We start from the raw sequence: 19273 nt of genomic DNA on the forward strand, positions 1-19273 counted from the left end.
TGTTCCTTTGAGGGTGGGCACAAAGGAACCAAGGTCATTAGTTCAGGCTGCTGCAAACCCTCCTGAGCTAAGGATGGCAAGACATTCATCTGCAGGCACAATTACAAAAAAAGGAAAGAAAGAAAAAAGTCTGTGTTCAGAAATGCAGAACAGAGCAGCGCAGAGCAAAGTAGGTTTAAAAAGAAAGAAAGGGGGGAGCTGAGCCCGGGACTGAACAGAGTTCTCAACAGACACCCACACAGACTTTTCTGAGAGTCAGACACTGTGACAGCATGGGCTGGTGTCTGCAAAGAGATGGCAGCAGATGAGAAGGAACCCAACCCTCAAAACGCTTGGGAAAAATATCAAAGCGAAGCAACGAACAGCTGGCACTTTGTAGTATCTCCTACGGGTGACATGATCATCTACTGCATAAAAGGAACACTTTAGGTACTTATTTAAATCACAGACAATGGCTGAGGAAGGTATGAAAGCAAAACGGAGGAGAGGAAAAAAAAAAAAAAAAAAATCAGACAGAAGGAATGTGTCTGCCCAGGAAGGTCACGCTGTAATTAGAAAAACCTGTGGCCCACTGACCTCTCCAGCCAATGAACTGTCATGACAGCCACTATCACCTCTTCAAAGACCATGTGAAAACACGCGGGCACGTTAACTGATAAACTGTTTTTTCTAGTCTTTGAAGTAGAAAAAACTGTTTGCCGACTGATGGGTGAAGGGTGAGGAGTGAGCAGAAAGAGAGTGGGATAAAGGCGGGGGGGGGCGCTATCCACGCACTGTTGCTGTGCAGTATATGCAACCCTTAGTTTGGGAAGTCATATTTTGAAGTCGTGAGTGGAGCAGTCTGGAGGTTGTCACCGTGTTTTTTGATAATGACTGAATCTGTATCCTCTTTCAGAGGAAAGCTGTGAACGAATGAACGTAAAAGTCACAAAGGCCATACTACAGTGACCTCTTATCACTTTAAACTTGGCGCAAGTAGCATGGGTAGACATCCATGGGACTATGACGGTCCGTGCCTCCGATTTGGATCTTTATATGCTGAAAAAAAATTTTTTTTAATCTCTCTCCAAAAAAAGGCAACTTGTCAACATGAATCTAACATAAGCAACAAAAAATAAAAAAATGCAAAATTTCAAGAACATCGTCACTCTTTGTGCTCAAGTGCTATAATTTGCTTATTGCACATTGAGATGTTTATAAAATACAGTTTTATGATAACAGTTGTTTCGCTGTTAATATGACCTGAACTTAGTTTGTCTTCCAGCTGTTCCTAGAAGTCTTTCTTCTGACCACAGTCACACGTGCACGACAACAGTTTATTACTTATAGTAATTTCCACTAAATGGTGATAGGATTAATGAGGATCTACGAGAAAATGTCATTGTAAAGCAGAAGCAGGTGAGAGCTTTCTTTTTTTGGTCTTTAAAAAAACGTTACATTTTGTGCATTTCAGTGTCAGGGCAAGGAAAAAAGAGAAGCAACAGACTTGAGGTTGTCATTAAAGTACAGGTTGTTAATATGTGCTTTTCCTGGAAAATGTTAGCCAGCTTTAACAATCAAAAATAGCTTGACAATCCAAAATGTATATATATGGAATGTGATCAAAAATGATTACAACTATCACTCTTAAAAGTCCTTCATTATGTGACGCGAAATGTCCTGCTCCTAATGTTTGTTGTAGCAAAAAGTAACCTCGAGGTGGGCCAACCAGGCTCACTGCTTTTTCCTGGAGTCCATATTTTGCTTTTCAGAAGGAAAGACAGGGAGTGTCTAATGTGGATACACCTGAGGTTTGTGGGCATCTATGTCTGCATGTGTGTTTGGGTGTTTGTGCATTTGCACATGAGTGTGTGTCTAAGTGAAAGATGTGGTTTGAGCTACGCCCTGCTAATCGTTGCCTGCTGGCTGTGCAGTGCTTTGATAGCCGTGTAGGTCTGTGCACTGAATGGTCTCCTTTGTAAATCAGGTGCATTCTTTCTCCACCATTTCAGGTCCTACCGCAACTGCCTGGACATGAAAAACTACATAAACATGACTGGGAGCAAAATGGGAAACAAAAACCCATTTCACACCTATCACCAGTTCTCTTTGAAATAAAAAAGACATTAGAGGGGAATTCAAACACAACTGTAGAGGTGTTTTTAAAAGCCTATTTATCACAGATTATTCAGACAAAAGCTGAAGGTTATCACTATAGGCAATCTAGAGCCTCATGTCTGGAAGAGTTTTGTTTTTTTTTAAGTGGTAAAATCAAGAGGTTATGACAAAAGAGACAAATGTAATGTTCTGAGCTTTACATATGATGGGTTAATCCAAGGATATTAACAATGTATTTTCATTGGTTGTTAAGTGGTTGTTCTATAATGGTCACACAGCGAATGAGCTCTGGAAACTACACTTCCTGTAGCTAACCTTTGTTCAACAGATTAACCTTACATATACATATACTCACAGAGGTTTTCTTTAAGCTTTCTCACAACCACAGGCAAAGGAGGTAGCGTTTCTCCAAATGTCTGCGGATAACATGTATAGAGAAGAGCCTGCCACCCAGCTGTTCAGTGAGAAAAATACAGACAGTGAGGTACTGGAACTTGTGGCAGATTCTGCACCCAGTGGTGTTTGTTAATGTCTGAGTGGAGTGTTAGACATCACGAGACGGTGAAAGAATTTACTGTGATCCTAAACTCGCACATGAAGACTGCACCCGAAGCAGCAAAAAACAAAGGCCTCAGAACCTGGGCCTCACGCATCGACATCACACATCCTCTGCAACCAGACAATGAAACAAAATTGTGGTGCGAAAGCAAGTCTGTTTGAGTGTTTTCATTCTGAACCGACGCCATCTCAGAGCAAAGATAACATACGACCAAGCGGGATTTTACATTTCCCTGTAACAAAAAAAAAAAAAAAAAAAAAAAAAAAGAAGCTGCCTTTGTTCGAATGAAGAACCTTATATCAAAAGCTCCTTTATGTTTGCACAAATAACTCAGCCACCTGTGGTTATTGTTTACAGAGGAAAGTCTTCCCCTAACGGTAAAATAATCCTAATGCGGCAGCTGTAACAGAGAGAACTCCCTGGAATCTCTGCAATGCCAGCTGTTCTTCTAACACTGTACCTCAACAGAGAGGTGATACACGAGTATGCAGAGCAGAAAATTCACAATAGATGTGAGATTTTACAACATAAACCAAAAAACTCTTCCCCTAAAGTATGATTCGCTTTTCTGGCGCCTGCCTTAAAAGATTTCATCTATTCCATCATCACAGCAGTATTTAAAAATCAGAAAGCCACCTAAACAAAAATCCTGCTTTGTAAACCAATTTGCTGTTGTCTGACCTTTAGCAACAAATCACTGTTTTATGTCAAAACACCCAAGAAGCGCACAGAAAGTGCAGAGACAGCACGTACCATTCTCCGCCACAGCTGAGGCAACAAAGTTCTTAATGCCCTCTCTTTCTCTCTTTCAAACACACACACACACACACACATAGAATGACCAGTACTTTGAACGCGGGTCTTTTACATCACTTAGATTCCATAAATTTTTCACTTAATCTTCCTGAAATTCAAAGAGGCTGCTCAGGCCGTGAATCGCTTTGAAATGGAATTAAAAGACTTAGAAAGTTTGCAAGTCACTGAACCGGTGACAAATTTGTGTTGTTGTGTAAAGCTGCTTATCGTCATGTGTTTGAAGAGCCAACACGTTCTATGCCGTATCAGACCTTGATGATAATAAAAGTAATGTGACCAAATATTCCCTTGATATCCCTTGAAAAAAGAACAAAGTTGTCACGTTTTATGGGGGCCGTAGTCATTTTCGTATATTGGTTTAACTGGAAAATATAATCACATCTGGGGTTTGCTTTTCCTTCACATTTCAATGATTAGACCCAAAATTCCTCCCAATGTTTGCAAACTAGGGCAAGTGGCTGGCCATTATCTGTGGGGACATAAAGCAGGGGTTGACCCCAGGTCTCAGGTCAGCAACAGAGTAGCTCCTCCCGGTCCAGCCAGGTGCATGTGTGGCTTCTGTCTCCATACTGACAAACAAAGGGAGAAAAGTCCTGGCAACTGCTGGTAACTGCGTATTCGTTGTGTGTACAAGGCTGGTGAATGTGTCGGGAGTCGGAGGAATAAACAGCTGAAACTGTTACCTCAAAGAGTAGACAGCTAGTGAGATTAACACTACATCACCCTCAACAGACAGACAACTGTGTGGCAGCTGCTTCGAGCAGCACATGGAGCTGTAAGCCTAAGTAAGTGGGCATTCATTCAGGTATTACGGTAACACACGGTCACACTCAGCAATTAAAGCAGAGCCAAAAATGCAATTTTCCTGGATATATCAGCACGAACTGATCTGAAGAAAGCAACTATTTACTCCTCTCAGTACAGTAAGGCTTCAAAAGGAGAAAGCTACTGGGGCCTCTGTGAAGGGTAAAGAAATGGGCCACTAAGGCCAGTTTGCCAGAAAAAGCATTAAATCTTGGTGGAAAAATGTAGACTCACATGTCTTAACAAAGGTCCTTGGTATGATCTAAAAAACATGGTGACAAACTATGTACTTTACAGGCTGCTAAAGAAAACCAGCTGATTAATTACTTGACTGAACTCCAACTAAGACAAAAAGTTGTCTCCAAGGAACTCACCCAAAGGAAAGTCACCACCGTGCAACAGCATCTTGAGAACATAACTCTCCTTATTCATTTTTGTTAAGTCCGACTGCTGTTATATTAAAAATTAAAGAACAAAGCAGAGCAATTTCATATAAACTCGTGTCATGGCGAGACAGCATTATTATTTCTACCAACCTGATCTTTAAATAGAGGGATGCACCCTCCCAGCAAACACCAGCTACAACAACATTTTAATCATTATAATGCAATAATTTTCCCAGTGTCCCAAATATCAACTGTAGTGATTCCTATACACAGCATGTCCCTGCTACAATTACCCAGCTCTCAGAAAATGAGAACATCAAAAGGCAACTACCCACAGCAAACTAGTGCCCACTCATGGAATGGCAGACCATAAAACAGTACTTAAAAAGGATTCACATGGTCAATTTCAAACAGATTCCTTGCAGATTGACTACAGGAGAGGCAAGTGGGAAGGAGGAGGAAACGAAGGAGGAAGGACCTAGGAGGAGCACAAGATGGAGAGACTAAATTAGCAAGCTGTGTGTTTTTGTGGTCTTGGCAATGGGGAGATCCCAAAGGAGAGCTAATGACTGTAGTGGTATCTGGCATGGGGGCCAAGTTTCCTTTACTGTTTTAAAGTCGCCTCCAGTCCATAGCCACCAAGTCATGACCAACATATGCTGAGCTCTCGTGCAATTATACGATTATCAAGGTCGTTCCTCCCACTTATTTCCATTATATGCTGCTGAGCAGATTTTACAGACATTTTGTCCTTCTGGATCTTCTGAAGAAAGGAAAGTCTGTAGAGTCCAGCCTCTAAGGACGCGCTTTGAGGGCCAGAAAAAAAACCCAGACTTATAAGACTAATAAATAATCATTTAAAAAATGCATGTACATAATGCGTAGTGTATCCAATCATCAGGTTTTATGTATTCCCAGGAAGGACAAGATTATAAAAAGATGATCTGACAGCAAATTTTTATGACATTTCCTACATTTCATTGAGGTCAAGTAACTAAATAAACTGTTAAAGCCCAGAAAATAAAGATATATAACAGATATACAGGCCCCATGCAGGCACAACAGTGGGGCAAAGGTAGCAGTTCTAGCTGACCTCTTAACCGTAAGAGCCCTAAACAACAGAAAGGAGTGGCAAGACTTTTATTGTCCCAGCATGAGAAAAGGAGGCAGAGCCACTTCAGCTTGATGGATGGGTTCCAACTGGGAAAGTGAGGCTGGGGATAAAGACTTCTATCCCGCCATAAAACTCTGCTGCTCTTGGTCTTCACACACCCAGTAACTTCTGTGTTTAAGTGTGGAATAACAAGAAAACTACACTATCTGAGTGATTCATACAGGCTAGACAGGTTGCAACACCTTCATTAAGGAAAATGTATACAAGGCTGCAGTGCTCAGATCTCAATCCCTTAATGTACTGGAAAGCAGTCGAGGTGATGTGTGTGTGTGTCTGTGGAAAGAAAGTCACGGTTTCCCCTTTAATTTTACCACCGGCTGTTGAGTGAAACAATCACATCAGACAAAGGATGACAGAGCACGATAGATGGAGCTATGAGACATCTACCGTGCACACTGTAGACTGTTTGAACCAGACTTCTGAGGCAAGCCCTCAGGTGCTACAGCAGGTCTAGGCTGGTAGGTGCAGTATAAGCATAAATGGTCAACTTGCTATTTCAAGACACGTCTTCGGAGAAGGCCATTGCACGTACAAGTAAACAATGTATTGCTGAGACTGACTCATGATTAGTCATTTTGGAAAGGCCCGATGCAAGCTTCCAAAGTGAAACATCTGTTATGACACAACGGTCACATTGCATCTCCAGTCAAATCAAAGATAGAAAGAAAGAAGGTATCCTGCTCTGATCTCACAGTTATAGGTGTAGCAATGGCTGCGTGATTTTCGTCTACAGCGCGCTGTGTCACCAGTGACCTACAGTGTGTGGGATCATATAGCTGTCATTTCTTCCCACACCATCTTTTACCAAAACTGGAAAACTCCCTGCATAGAGGACAAGTACAGGAAGAGCTTTAAAGTTCAAGTGCACATCTTTTTCCTCAAGTACCATTCTAGTTATGGCAACAGTGTTTACAGATATCTAGAAATGAAGCACCGGTTTGTTTTTTTTGTTTTTTTATAGGTCAAATGGAAAAAGTGATTTTTTCCCGTCCACCATCAGTTTTGTATATTTGCCAAGAGCACACTTCAGATTTAGCTTTCTCTTCTGTTCTCTTCAGCTCACTTAACTCACTTCGGTTATCACATTCTCAATCTTTAACTAGAAGGCCATCTGTGAAGGGTACTTCATAAAGTTTAGTCAGGAATGAATTTATAAACTCTGAATGTAGCTTTAGTGTCTTGGTGTTTGGGGTATCTGATTCCTGGATCCTAGCTGTTTTTCTTCCAGATTTTACACATACCTGAATCCTTCTTGCTCCCCTTGCCTCCATCTCTGTTCTTCTTCAGCACTGCCTTGAACATGGCAAGATTCCTGGAATCCTTTCTGCAGAGCCCCTGGGGTTAAAGCAAATAAAAACATTCATTAACCCACAGTCACAACAGGATAACTGAGATGCATCCATTGTCAGTCTAACAAAACAGAGGCCATTTTCTGTATTCACGTGCAAATAAGAAAACAGATTAAACACAAGGCCTTTGTTGTTTTTAATCAAGAATTAAGCAAAAAAACAGGCCAAATGTGTCCTCAAGCTTGGAACACAGCAATGGCAAAACAGTGTACTGTATATCTGCATTTCTATCTGTTTAGCTGGCACTCGCCCGGGAGTGTTCCCACAGCACTCCCACTCCTGCAGGTCATCAGTGGAGGGGAGCATGGAAAGAATGCTCTAATATTTAAACAGAAAAGGACAAGTTCTGCTATCTTGTTATGCAGGAAAACAGTCCGCCGAATGCCCTGAATTCCACATGCAATCGACGCTACGGGGCTGCACTTGGGTGTTTACAACTGATATCCATGGTTCCTCCCAACCCTGTGTTCATTTTGAAACCTTAGAGTTAAACGGTATAACATGAACTCAAGGTCTGGCCTGGATGTTCTTGCTTACTTTGGGATTATTTATAGTCTTTACGTAGCTGGACAACAGTAAAAACATTCATAACACAGCGTTGCCTAGAACAGTTAATTGTGTGGGATTTTTGGTTACCATCCCTCTGAACACATTACAGGCTCCTACGGTACTGTATTAATAGCAGCAGAGCAATCTTTCCAATGAAGAGAAAAGAATGGTTTCAACCAAATAAGGATATGCCATGTGCAAACAAAACATAGTTCTTAACCTAGAGGCCAGGCTTCACAAATCTAGGTCCTCTTACTGCTTATTGAAAGAGGTTTCTGAATCACCCTTTTCCCCCTGTATACACCATTTTTTTATTTTGTTTTTTTTAATCCTTTACCTTTTTATACCCCAAACCAAACCTTAACAAGAAATGCACCTGATTTGTCGTAGTATAAGACATGTGCACACTGCTTTTATGTGTAGAGGCAGAGATATTGCAGTTCATGACATCACAGTGCAAAATTAGGAGGAGTTGGTAGTTTCTGTGTGGGAGCTCGCTGCTCATCGCCACAGTAACAATAAACATTACGCAGGTAATCCCAAAGGAAATGAGAAACGCCCTCTTAAAACTCTAAAAGCCAACATGACAAATTCCTTCCATCCCCCCCATCGCAGCCACTGGACACAAACACACACACAAAGTCAGCACCCAGTGAGAGAATGAAGTTCACCTCTTCAGGCATGCTATACAGTTAATCATTCCTAATTCTGAGCTATGCGTCTATCAGCTGTTTGCATTAGGTGTGGAGTTACAATGTACATATTACTTGAAAGAAAGCCAACCATGTGTCATCACTGTCGTAATGACAGCTTTAAAAAAAAGCACAATGATGACAGCATTATTAAAAGTCCATGAGCATTTTAGCTCCGGGAAGGGAAAACGTAGAAAGATTGCTGCATACAGTGTAATGGAGAGTGATTCGAGACACTGGCATAGATACAATCTAGCCAACCGAACACAACTATGACACAAGGTTGCAACAGCCACAGGTGGTCACGGAACAAGATCTGGTAAACTAAAGTACTATGTTACAAACACTGCTTTGTTTAAACTCCCCAAAGCATCAAAAATGAAAAACCTTATAATGATATTGGTGCCAATTAGATATACACTCACTGGCCAGTTCACATGTTCATTGATAAATGCGGGCAGGTAATCGTCCAATCATGAGGCAAGAACTCAATGAATTTGACTTGCTGCCATGAAACTGATACAAACTGTAAATACAGTCAAGATGACCATATTTACTGGGAAGTTCAAACTGAGCACCATTGGATGAAAGGTGATTTAAGTGACATGATATCAGTGCCAGATGGAGTGGAGTGAGTATTTCAGACACTGCTCATCTACTGGGATTTTTTCCACGAAAACACTGAAAAACAAAGAAGCAGTTCTCTGGGAGAAAAATGCCTTACTGATGTCAGAGGTTAAAGGAGAAAGGGACAAAACGCTTTGAGCTAATAGGAAGGCAACAGTAACTCAACTAACCAGTCTTTACAACTAAGCTATGCAGAAGAGCATAGCTCTGCACAACACTTCAAACCCTGAAGCAGCAGAAGTCCACATCTTAAAGCAAATGTTCAGCTAAGAACACTGAAACTGAGGCTACAATTCACACATATTCGCAAGAATTGAACAACATAAGATAGTGAAAGAATTTGGCAACAAGAAAGCACGGATCCATCCCGCCTTGTATCAGCAGCTCAGGCTGCTGCTGGTGTTGGTGTTGGCCCTGGTTAGGAGTAGGGGAGTAAATGAATATTGTTACTGACCATGCTCATCCCTTTAAGACCACAGTGTGCCCATGTTCTGAAGGCTGCTTCAAACAAGAAAGCACATCATGTCACAAAGCTCTAATTATCTTGAACATGACAATGGGTTCACTGGACTCAAATAGCCTCCACAGACAGCAGAGTTCAATCCAATAGAGCACCTTTAGGATGCGGTGGAACAGGAGATTCTCATCATGGATGTCCAGCAACTATGCTCTGCCATGAAAGCCTAAGGCTACTCTGAAGGCCCAACCTAGTACTTACGGGGTGTACCCACTAAGGTGACCGATGAATACACTGTTATAGTATAAAAAACAGACAAAGTAGGATGATTTTCATGACAAACTAAGTTTCTTCATTAAGTCTTCTGGATAATCACAAACAACATTGTGTTAATGCCACCTAAGCCTTGCATTGTTTTTATTGGCACTGGTTGTGGGGAATCCTGAAAAAGGTTAATGAAATCAAAGCCTAATCCCCACGACAGCAGAAGTATTTCGATCAGCATAGCGGGGCTATAAATTTGACATTTGTAAGACAGTCCCCTCAGAGAAGAAGCATGAACCGCATGCTACGCAGAGCGATGGGAATCAATATTCTTTAAGCCTTCAAGGTCTGGTCCATCCCAGTGCACAAAGCTGTGTTTGTATATTAGCATGGCCCCTTACTAGGGGCCTCTCAAAATTAAAACAGAGCAGTGCAAGTCCCATCAAGGCTCAAGGGTCTGCAGAAACACACATTTACCCAGTGAAAAAGCAGTTAATTTGCTGCTGCTCTTGTTTATTTGAGGCAAATTGTCATAAAGTTCCAACAGACCATCTAAAGGGATACACACGAAAGACCGCATCATGATTTTCCCACTGCTAGCATTTTAACCAAACATACATGTCAGCACAAAGACCTTCACACGAGAGCTGTCTGTTACTCTGTAAAAGCTCAAGGCAAAAATAAAACTGACACCAATCTGCGGTATAATGTCAAGGCAGCTTCCCTTTTAGAAAAAAAAAGAAATTGGAGCCTGGGTGGGTTAAAAGGAGCCTCGGGTTATCCATATATTTGTTTTCCAGGTCATTCCCAATGTGACACAGTTCAAATCCAGACAGGTTACGAAACAGGAAAGATCCACACCTGCACAATGCCGACGTGACATGTGGTTAATGGGGCCAGCTCGCTATACCATAGTCATCTGAGAAGATGCCTATATAGAGAACAGAAAGGTGATTGTTTGTCCTGATTACATCTGGTGGGGAAGCATTTAACAAACACTGACGCTGGTGAGTTAGCCTGCTTTGCACTTTATTAAGTGGCAAACAATAGAGAGTGCACCCTCAAGCTCAGATGAGCTTCCAGCATTGGAGCAAACAGCTATTTTCCACCCCATGCGTTCATCTCTTTCCTGTTGATATGCCTTGCCAGCTCTCTTCATCAACTGATTCTACATGAGTGACTGCTCTCAGTTTTCCACCCTGTTGTCATAGCAACATGGAAATTCTCACTTTGGGCTGACCTTCAAGCTGGTTTATCAAACAAGCTAGCCTAGAAGCAAACTAGTGAGACTTCAAAATTCTCATGTGAAATCCATAATTATCTCTTTTATTTGCTGTCCATTCGCTGGGTGCAGGAAACCAGCAGAGCCTGGCCTGTGAGTTCAAGGGTCCATAAACAATGGGGCAAGTTAGCTAACAAACCTTTGAAAGAGGAAGTGCTGGAAGTAGGTAGAGAGGAAAGCGCAGTCTGAGTGTCAGCCATTGTAAACAAAAGGTTGTTATTCACACTAAAGCAACTGGAAGAGAAATAACAAAAGGACAGATATTTTTATGGCACTTCTCTACCGGTTTGACTCAAGTGTTTCCTGCTCAGCCTTTTCCCTGCACCAGCCTATAGGAAGCAGGCCTTCATCTTGTAATTAGGGGGAAATACCTTGAAATATTAATGGATGACTTAACCATTGTGATTAACCCACAAACAAATTACACAGGTGATCATATGGTCTGCTATAGGGCTGTCCGATATAATGATATATATCGGATGACGATACAAAAACGTCTATCGTTTCATTTTACCCTATCGTTTGTTTCGTGGTGTCGCAAAATAAACTGTTTACGGCAATATTTTTTCATTGTTTTGATGGTCACTGTAGTGGCTATATTAATTTCTTAAAGTTCTTTATTTCTCTTATATTTTATATAACCACACTACAGACGGACAAGCGCCTGTTTTTATGCGTTGTGGTTAGCAACAACGACGGTAACACCAGCGCGTGTCCGCTTGTTTATGTTCCACATAAACCTTTCACAATAAAGCTCAAGATCCTGTTGAGACTTTTCAAAATAAACTGAATCACGTGAAAGAGCAGATTATTTACGGATGAGAAGTAAAAAAGAGCCGCCAGGTGCTAAAAAATAAACCTTAGACTCAAACGTTAGAACAGGCTTTTCCCCGCAGCACTCCGTGTAATAAATACTCACAAAGAAAACGGCGGCCGTTATAACTTATGTCTAAAAATGTATCGTTTCATGCATCGGTTAAAACACTCGACTCCAGCTACATGACACGCAGCTGGAAACACTTCCCGCAAGTCGAGCTGCCCGAGATTCACAGAATTTACAGAAAATGTTACATTTTTGTGATTTATATCGTTATCGGGACGATAGAATTCTTATATCGGGATATGAGATTTTGGTCATATCGCACAGCCCTAGTCTGCTATCTAGGTTTTTCCTGAGCTAAAGGTGGTAATATTTGGAGAAGAAAATGGAGTACTAAGCACTTACTAGCCTGCTTTGTTAGCCTGATGGTCTTTACCATTAAGCATACATGAGCACATATAATTTGTGAGCATTAAACATGCTCCAAAAGATAGTAACACCAAATACATGGTCAAGTTACCATCTAGTTTAGGGATTCGAAATAGCATAAATGGTGTCTAGCAGACAAGTAGGGCCATAACTGCCATGGATGAAGGATTACTGTCATTATAACAGCTGAGTTATTTAAAGAAAAAGTCACCCCTTTCACAGCTTTTAGTAGTAAACTAGTAAAGAGATTTTAAAAAATTAAAGTTTCAAAATATTTTTTTTACTGTTCTAAAGTTGAACATTTTCACCAGGACGTCTATAGTAATTGCCTCACTACTGTAAAAGTCACCGCATCACACTGCTATACACAAAAACTGTTCTAAGTCAAACCAAGGCTCTATAATGGGCATGTGGTATCAAACAACTTACAAATGTCAACAAATCAGTATGCATGTATGCATCTTGGAACTCTGAAAGCCAGTATGACAAATGAGTATACAAAAATAATGAGAAACCCAAATTTGTGCCAAACAAGTTATGAGAGAAAAGAAAGAGCAGAAGCAAAACCAATGAGTGCACTCTGGTCACCATTTGATTCAAAGGTGTCTGAATGAATTCAATAGTCTGAATGAATCATGTGTACAAGTTGCAGCAGCCTTAAGGATAACCTTAAGGATACACCAGTGTCAAAGAAATGGACTAGAAATCAAACCTGCTACCTCCCTGTAGCTGAAATGGACTTAAATGCTCTCATGTTCCTGTTATTAGAGCTAATATTCAAGTTTCTGTAGTCAGGAAATGCCTTTAAGCATCATAAAAAGCAGTGGTTTATAGTATCATCTTTCCAATGCATAAACTTTCCCAGAACACAAAGAAGCCTTTGAAGAACTCGGCAACGTGCATTTCTACAGGAAATGAAGGACTACATTTCTAATAATAATAATAATAGGGCAAAGTAATACCATCACATCATCTACTACATGGCTTGTAAGTAATATCATGTGGCTTGATCATTTCAGCAAATTTAAGAAATATCATGGGAAAACGCTTCAAAACTAAACAATGAGAAAAAAGGTCAGTACTCCTTTGTTTGTTTACTTTTAGCCAGTAGAAAATCATCATTTCATCAAAGGCCGTGGCAAATCCAAGGTTCGAGCTTGGGGCAAAATAAGCTTGGTTCTTATTGAGGATGACGAGCCAAATGGCTTAGTGCAAAACTTAAAAAGATAACGAATCTGATCTACTTATAAGACTAGCATGGGAAGCTTCAAAATAGAAGAATATCATTCCCAACAGGCAACCCCCCCCCCAAAAAAAAACAGAAAACAAAAACTAGCAGACACAAAACTTTATCTATTACAGCAGCTGAAGTAACCATTCATTAACAGAAAGTTCAGGTGCGTGCCAAGCTTCAAACTCAAGAGCGTGTTTTACCCCCTTTTGTCCTTTTGTCTATCACCTGAGATTATATAATGGCAATAATCAGTGTTTAACTGACTATAGCATCAGTGAATAAGTAGGACAGTTAGTAAGAATGGAGTAAAAACAGTGCCTTTTGTGTTCGGTTATACCCCTAATCCCTGTGTCAGCAATGAAAATGAGTGAACCTGTTTGGTTTTATCCATGAACTATCTAGAAGCGTTAAGGCATGTTTAATGGGCTAATGAGTGCTCTGAATATAGAGTTACATTTCGGGGTCTGGAAACTAAACCTGGCGTGGGAATGTCAGAGTAAGGCAAGACCATGCAGTGAATTTGCATAAAACAGCACTAATTTAGATAAACAGATCACTAGGTACTATGAATTTACGAATGAGCCAGCATGGTTTCCGCTCTTCGCTCCCAGGTTAGACCACCTCCGATGTAACTCCACACTGAGTAACAATGCTGCGTCAATTTCCGTCCTCATCTCTTGTTCTCAATTATGACTAAACTCTCTTATCACTCTGATACTAAATTGCTGCAGCAGTGAAGTGGAAATAAAAATCTGCAGTAAAAATAAATAAAGCAAAATTGTTGCTACTTAGACTCAGTTTGGTATTCACTTCTGTGAGAGACTGGTATTTGAGTAAGAGTAAAACATTAACAAGCAGTGCGCAAAGTCTACAGGAAGTCCACGCAACACATCTCTATTAAGGTTTTATCAATCAGTGCTATAATTCTTTTTGTGACTCAAAGCGCCAGTGCACCAAACAAAAAAAAGGGCATTACAAATGATAGATCTTCACCGCTGTGTTTGTACTTTTGTATTTCCATTCATTTTCCATAAAAAAGTAATAATGAACAAACAAATACCAATAAACACTTGAGACAGGTTACTATTCTGTAAGCTGGCTATATGGCTCCAAAATGACGAGGTTTTTCAGGTGTGTGTTTTAGCAAAGACGGGTAAACGCTGACATCTCACTGATCCAAATAAGATTTGTTTTCCTAACTCCTTGTTATGACAGGAATACAATTGGTCTGGGTACAAAACATTTGCACACAGCAGCTCTTTGTTGACGACTGGCTCATCAGTTTGTGGGAACCCAAACACTTCCATACTTCCAAACATAACCAATGTATTTATGTAGATCAGGAGAACATAAAAGCAAGTGGAAAACAGCACACGTTCCACAATGGCGACATGTGGCCACAGTAAAACTGCTAACAAACCATCGAGTTTGGCTTTGCCTGCTTTCTTCGTCTACAGCAACCTTCACGGGTGCTTGCTGCAGACTGGTCCAGCCCACTCTACAATGAAGGAGAGCAACAAGCCGCACACAGATGAGACTACAACTCACACAACTATGTGCAATTTGCAAACACCAGTCACACATGCAAAGGAGATATTGCACACAGGTCATCGCACATTCCTCCCACAGACTCTAAACTAGTGTCAACTAAATAATCATCAAATTCATTTGAAATACAAATAAAGTGAATACTCCAAATAATGTGTTGTGCTGTTTTTACACATGTTCTTTTGGTTTATATATATATGACCCTCTCTCTCTTTATCACAGCATCTCTGGAGTTCTCAAAAATAGCTTGAAAATGTAAATCAGTAACAGCTGGTACTAAGAAGCACCTCCAAACAATCACCTGATTTAGACACACACAGCCTAACCACATGCTCAGATATGGGAAAACATACACACTATACTCGCTCTCACACCTGGACTTTCAACTTATACTGCAGGAAATGCCGGGCATTTTTTTATGGCTATTAAATTCTGCAAATGTCAACAGCATTACTAAAATACAAGACAAACTCCAAATAAATGGCTGTGATTCTGCAGTGTTTTATTAGATGACCCGAGGGGAAATGTGGCAATTAAATGGTAAGGAAAGTAATTTGATACACAAGCTGCCATTCCCTTTATGAAACTTGAGCTAATGCAATTACACAGCTTTGCCACTTTGCCAAAAGGTGTGTACATAATCTGTCGTCCCAGCACTGAGAATGCGATAGAATATTTCCTGATGGTGATGTTATGTTGCGTCTGACACATGCACATCTTTTAAAGAGTAAACATAAAATAGGCTGGTATAATACTCTTGCAGGTCCTTATCATAACTTCAACAGAGCGTCTACCCCACAGGGTGGCACGAACTCCATAACAGCCTGTAACAATTTGTGCTTTGTTCAGGTTCCAAGAGCTCAAGGGGGTTACCGTTTCTGCTTTGTGTCATTATGTCACAACATGCCCTAAAACCACTTTAATGGCTTTGAGATGCAAAAGTGTCTCGCATGCGTTTTCTGTAAATTCCACACACAATGCGCATCATAATCTTCCTCTTGATATATAACGCAGAGGGGATTCCTTCCTTGAAAGTTTCCACATTCATCAGACACAAACCGCCGTTAAGCTTTTCAAACGTAGATGGAAATCACATGGCTACGGTCACAAAATCCTGCAATTGGCCTTCGCTTTGCAACTGCAAACAAGTCGACTGGAAGCTGTCCAGCAGTTTGAGTGACAGCTTTGGCACGTCTTAACGCACCAAACCAAAACAGACAAGTATGTGTAACAGGTTAGGGATAAAGTAATCTCTAAAATCAGATATCTGTATATGAAGATGCAGATTCTGAAAGCAAGAAACGAGATTATTGCTACAGGAAAAATTCTGATTTGCACTGATAGTAAATCTGTGCAATCACATTACAGAAGGTTTTGATAGCATGCAAGTAAATCATGTGAGGGAAGAGCTAAACAAAAAATAAGTTGCAATTAATCATGACAACGGATGGAGTTTCAGGGAGACTTATATGTAACACGGTAGCACTCTTAAACTTTTCGCTAATGTAGTTACAAAATAGGGCACTCCCATAAGGCTACACTCAAGCTAATGTGCAGTAAGACCCTTACTCACACCAGATTTTTACACCAAGGCTTTCAGAACCCATCCGGTAGGCTCACATACGGAGTCCTGAACCCTAAAAGCCGCTAAAAATCTGGCTTTCCTGTTGGAACCATGGACTGGGTCCTTTCAATAGGACAAAACCATTATCCTTATTATCAGCACCAGCTCACTGTGTGCTGTCTGTCAGGTCACTGGCTCCAGTAACCTTCCCTCCTCAGCCATAACAATACGACTCTGATGCCAGCATCTGTTATAAGCCAACTGGCTGAGGACCATGGGAACCAGGCTCTGCAGAGAGTGGGAAGCAGACTCTTGAGGGACTTTCAATAAGATGACTGCCCTGCAATTCAAACACCTCATAACAGACAATTGGGGTAGTTCTAGCCTTGGCACAGAGGCATGCAAATCCTCTCTAATGGTTTCATAATCAGCGTAAAATTGCCTGAAATTATGTCGGAAAGTTAATACAGAGCATATTCCCGTTAACTGACCATCAGCATGATTGTCGGCAGCAAAGCCTGTCCCACCTGTTGAGTCTGAAATGGGGGGAAAAAAAATCAACACTAGAGAGGCAAAGTGCCCCGAGAGCTAAAATGAAACAAGCAGCTGAGTGGAGGAAATAGCAAATGTTGTGGCAGCTTCTCTGAAGGCTGAACGCCTGAAGGCTTTAAGGTTATGAAGACTTTATCAGAGACAGTGATCAGAGAGCATGTTGAAACTATGACTTCACATGCGATCAACGATCAAAGCTTCATCCTGACATTTACAAGCAATATCCGAGGAGGTGAAAACAAAAAACTGGAACTTTGATTTTCAAAGCACCTGGCTTAGTTACAGGAGGATTCCTCCACTGGAAATATGCTGAAAGCAGCAGAACTCATATCCAGCCAGTGGTCAAACTTCAATGACTCAATTTATGTGGGTGGAAAAGATTACAGTCCTTTAGCCTTAGGCCTACAGCTATATCTGGATTTGGTTTTGCTTTCAAAACCACCGCATCCAATCAGAAAATACAGAGCATTAGCATCATGCAAGACCACACAGTCATAAGAAAAGTAATGACCTTTCTGGAAATCATCTGTGTCCTAATGAGAGGACAATACAATTATCACTGTTCTTCCTCAGTAAGCTGATAACAGACACGAACCACTATATGAAACTTTCAGAAACGCAGTATAAAAAATAAACACAATCCACTGAACATTGATATGAGTTAATCTTATCACTGGAAATCTCTATGAATAGAACCCTGAATTCAAGTGTTCCTCCTCCCTCCATTTTTTTTAAATGCCCATGAAAACGGGAAAATAACGTTGACTGTGCATAAGATGATGCGCTCATAGTGTTTACACAACACGCTGATGGCCACATCTGGTCCAAAGCTAGCCTCACCTCACTTCTTATGGGATTATTGGTGATAAAGTAATTTAGGTCACTTCAACACTGAAGCAAGCGAATCTGCACCAATTAAATCTTAAATTCCAAATATTTATTTTCATTTGACATTTTATCGACTATACAGAAACTCTGCAATGGTCTTTCTTCACCTTCAATGAATAGTCCAACTCTGAAATGAGTTTTTCCCAGTTATTCTGACACACATGTGGGCAGTTGGATGATTTCCCCCAGTGGATGAATTTTATCTGCTGTATCCGATTAATTTTGTAGTCCTTACATCTAGTTTCCCGTTTCTCATATATTTGCATGACTGACTTTAAGGATTATTATACAAGGGATCCACCCATATATCAACGGAAATACACCATGTGGTGTGGACCAAGGCCATCCCATCCCTGACTCATACTGTATTTCATTCAAAGCCTTAGAATGACACCAGAAAAGTTTAAAATGCTTAGACATGATAAAACCTGCCTGGAAAGTGATGCTTTTCCTACCTTTCTATAATTCTCTCCACACGAAAACAGGAATAAACAACAACTACTGCTACTTACTGAAAACTGTGCTCAGAATTTTGCAATGGAGTCACCATATTTTTAGAGATTTTTGTAGATGAGGCCATTTTAAAAATTATTGCCATCGACTAATCGATTAAAATGCCACCTCTTCGGTCAGTACGAAGTGTTTATGAAACAAATCTTTTTAATTACTTTGATTAAATTTACTTTAGTTGATTTAAAGTTGCTTCCTTTGAGTTTAACATCCAAATGAATGGAAACTTTACCTGCTAAAAAAAAGCGATTTTTTTTAACCCACTAACCGAATAACTTCCCTTAAAGTTGACCTAATTTAGCATCTCAGTAACGTAAAGTAAAAGCAGCAGAGAAACCAACTCGAACAAAGAGACTGAATATGTCTGTGCCACTGAAAATAAAAATCCCAATGACTGCTGTCAGTCCCGTTGGTTTTGAAGACTGCTCAATGGGCATGTCCCGACATTCCTCCCAACAAACTGCCACTAAAACTCTCACGCTTTAACACTACTTCTCCCAACTGGTGAACAAACTAACAACAAGAACAACAACAACGACCACACAAACAATCTGTGAATACGCTTTAAATCTTACCTGATAAATGTCATGGATATTAAAGTCCTAAAAGTTTCACCAGCAGTCTGAGCGTATCTCCACACGACTTCAGTCCCCACTTGCTCCACCAAGGTAG

At 40.6% G+C, this 19273-nt stretch overlaps 1 protein-coding gene across 1 annotated transcript in view; it reads right to left on the minus strand.

Moving 5' to 3' along the window:
* tanc1b (tetratricopeptide repeat, ankyrin repeat and coiled-coil containing 1b) overlaps positions 1 to 19273 on the minus strand; it is a 113415-nt gene extending 94142 nt beyond the window's left edge. Inside the window, exons 1-2 of the mRNA XM_087830075.1 lie at positions 19177 to 19273; positions 7078 to 7171 (exon numbers count right to left, since the gene is read on the minus strand). Of these exons, the coding sequence (XP_087686201.1) occupies positions 7078 to 7138 (61 nt within the window). The 5' untranslated portion in view covers positions 7139 to 7171; positions 19177 to 19273. The remainder of the gene's footprint in view (positions 1 to 7077; positions 7172 to 19176) is intronic.

This window comes from Neolamprologus brichardi, chromosome 16 (genome assembly GCF_056152115.1).
Source record: "Neolamprologus brichardi isolate AB-2024 chromosome 16, ASM5615211v1, whole genome shotgun sequence".
Classification (NCBI taxonomy): Eukaryota; Metazoa; Chordata; class Actinopteri; order Cichliformes; family Cichlidae; genus Neolamprologus; species Neolamprologus brichardi.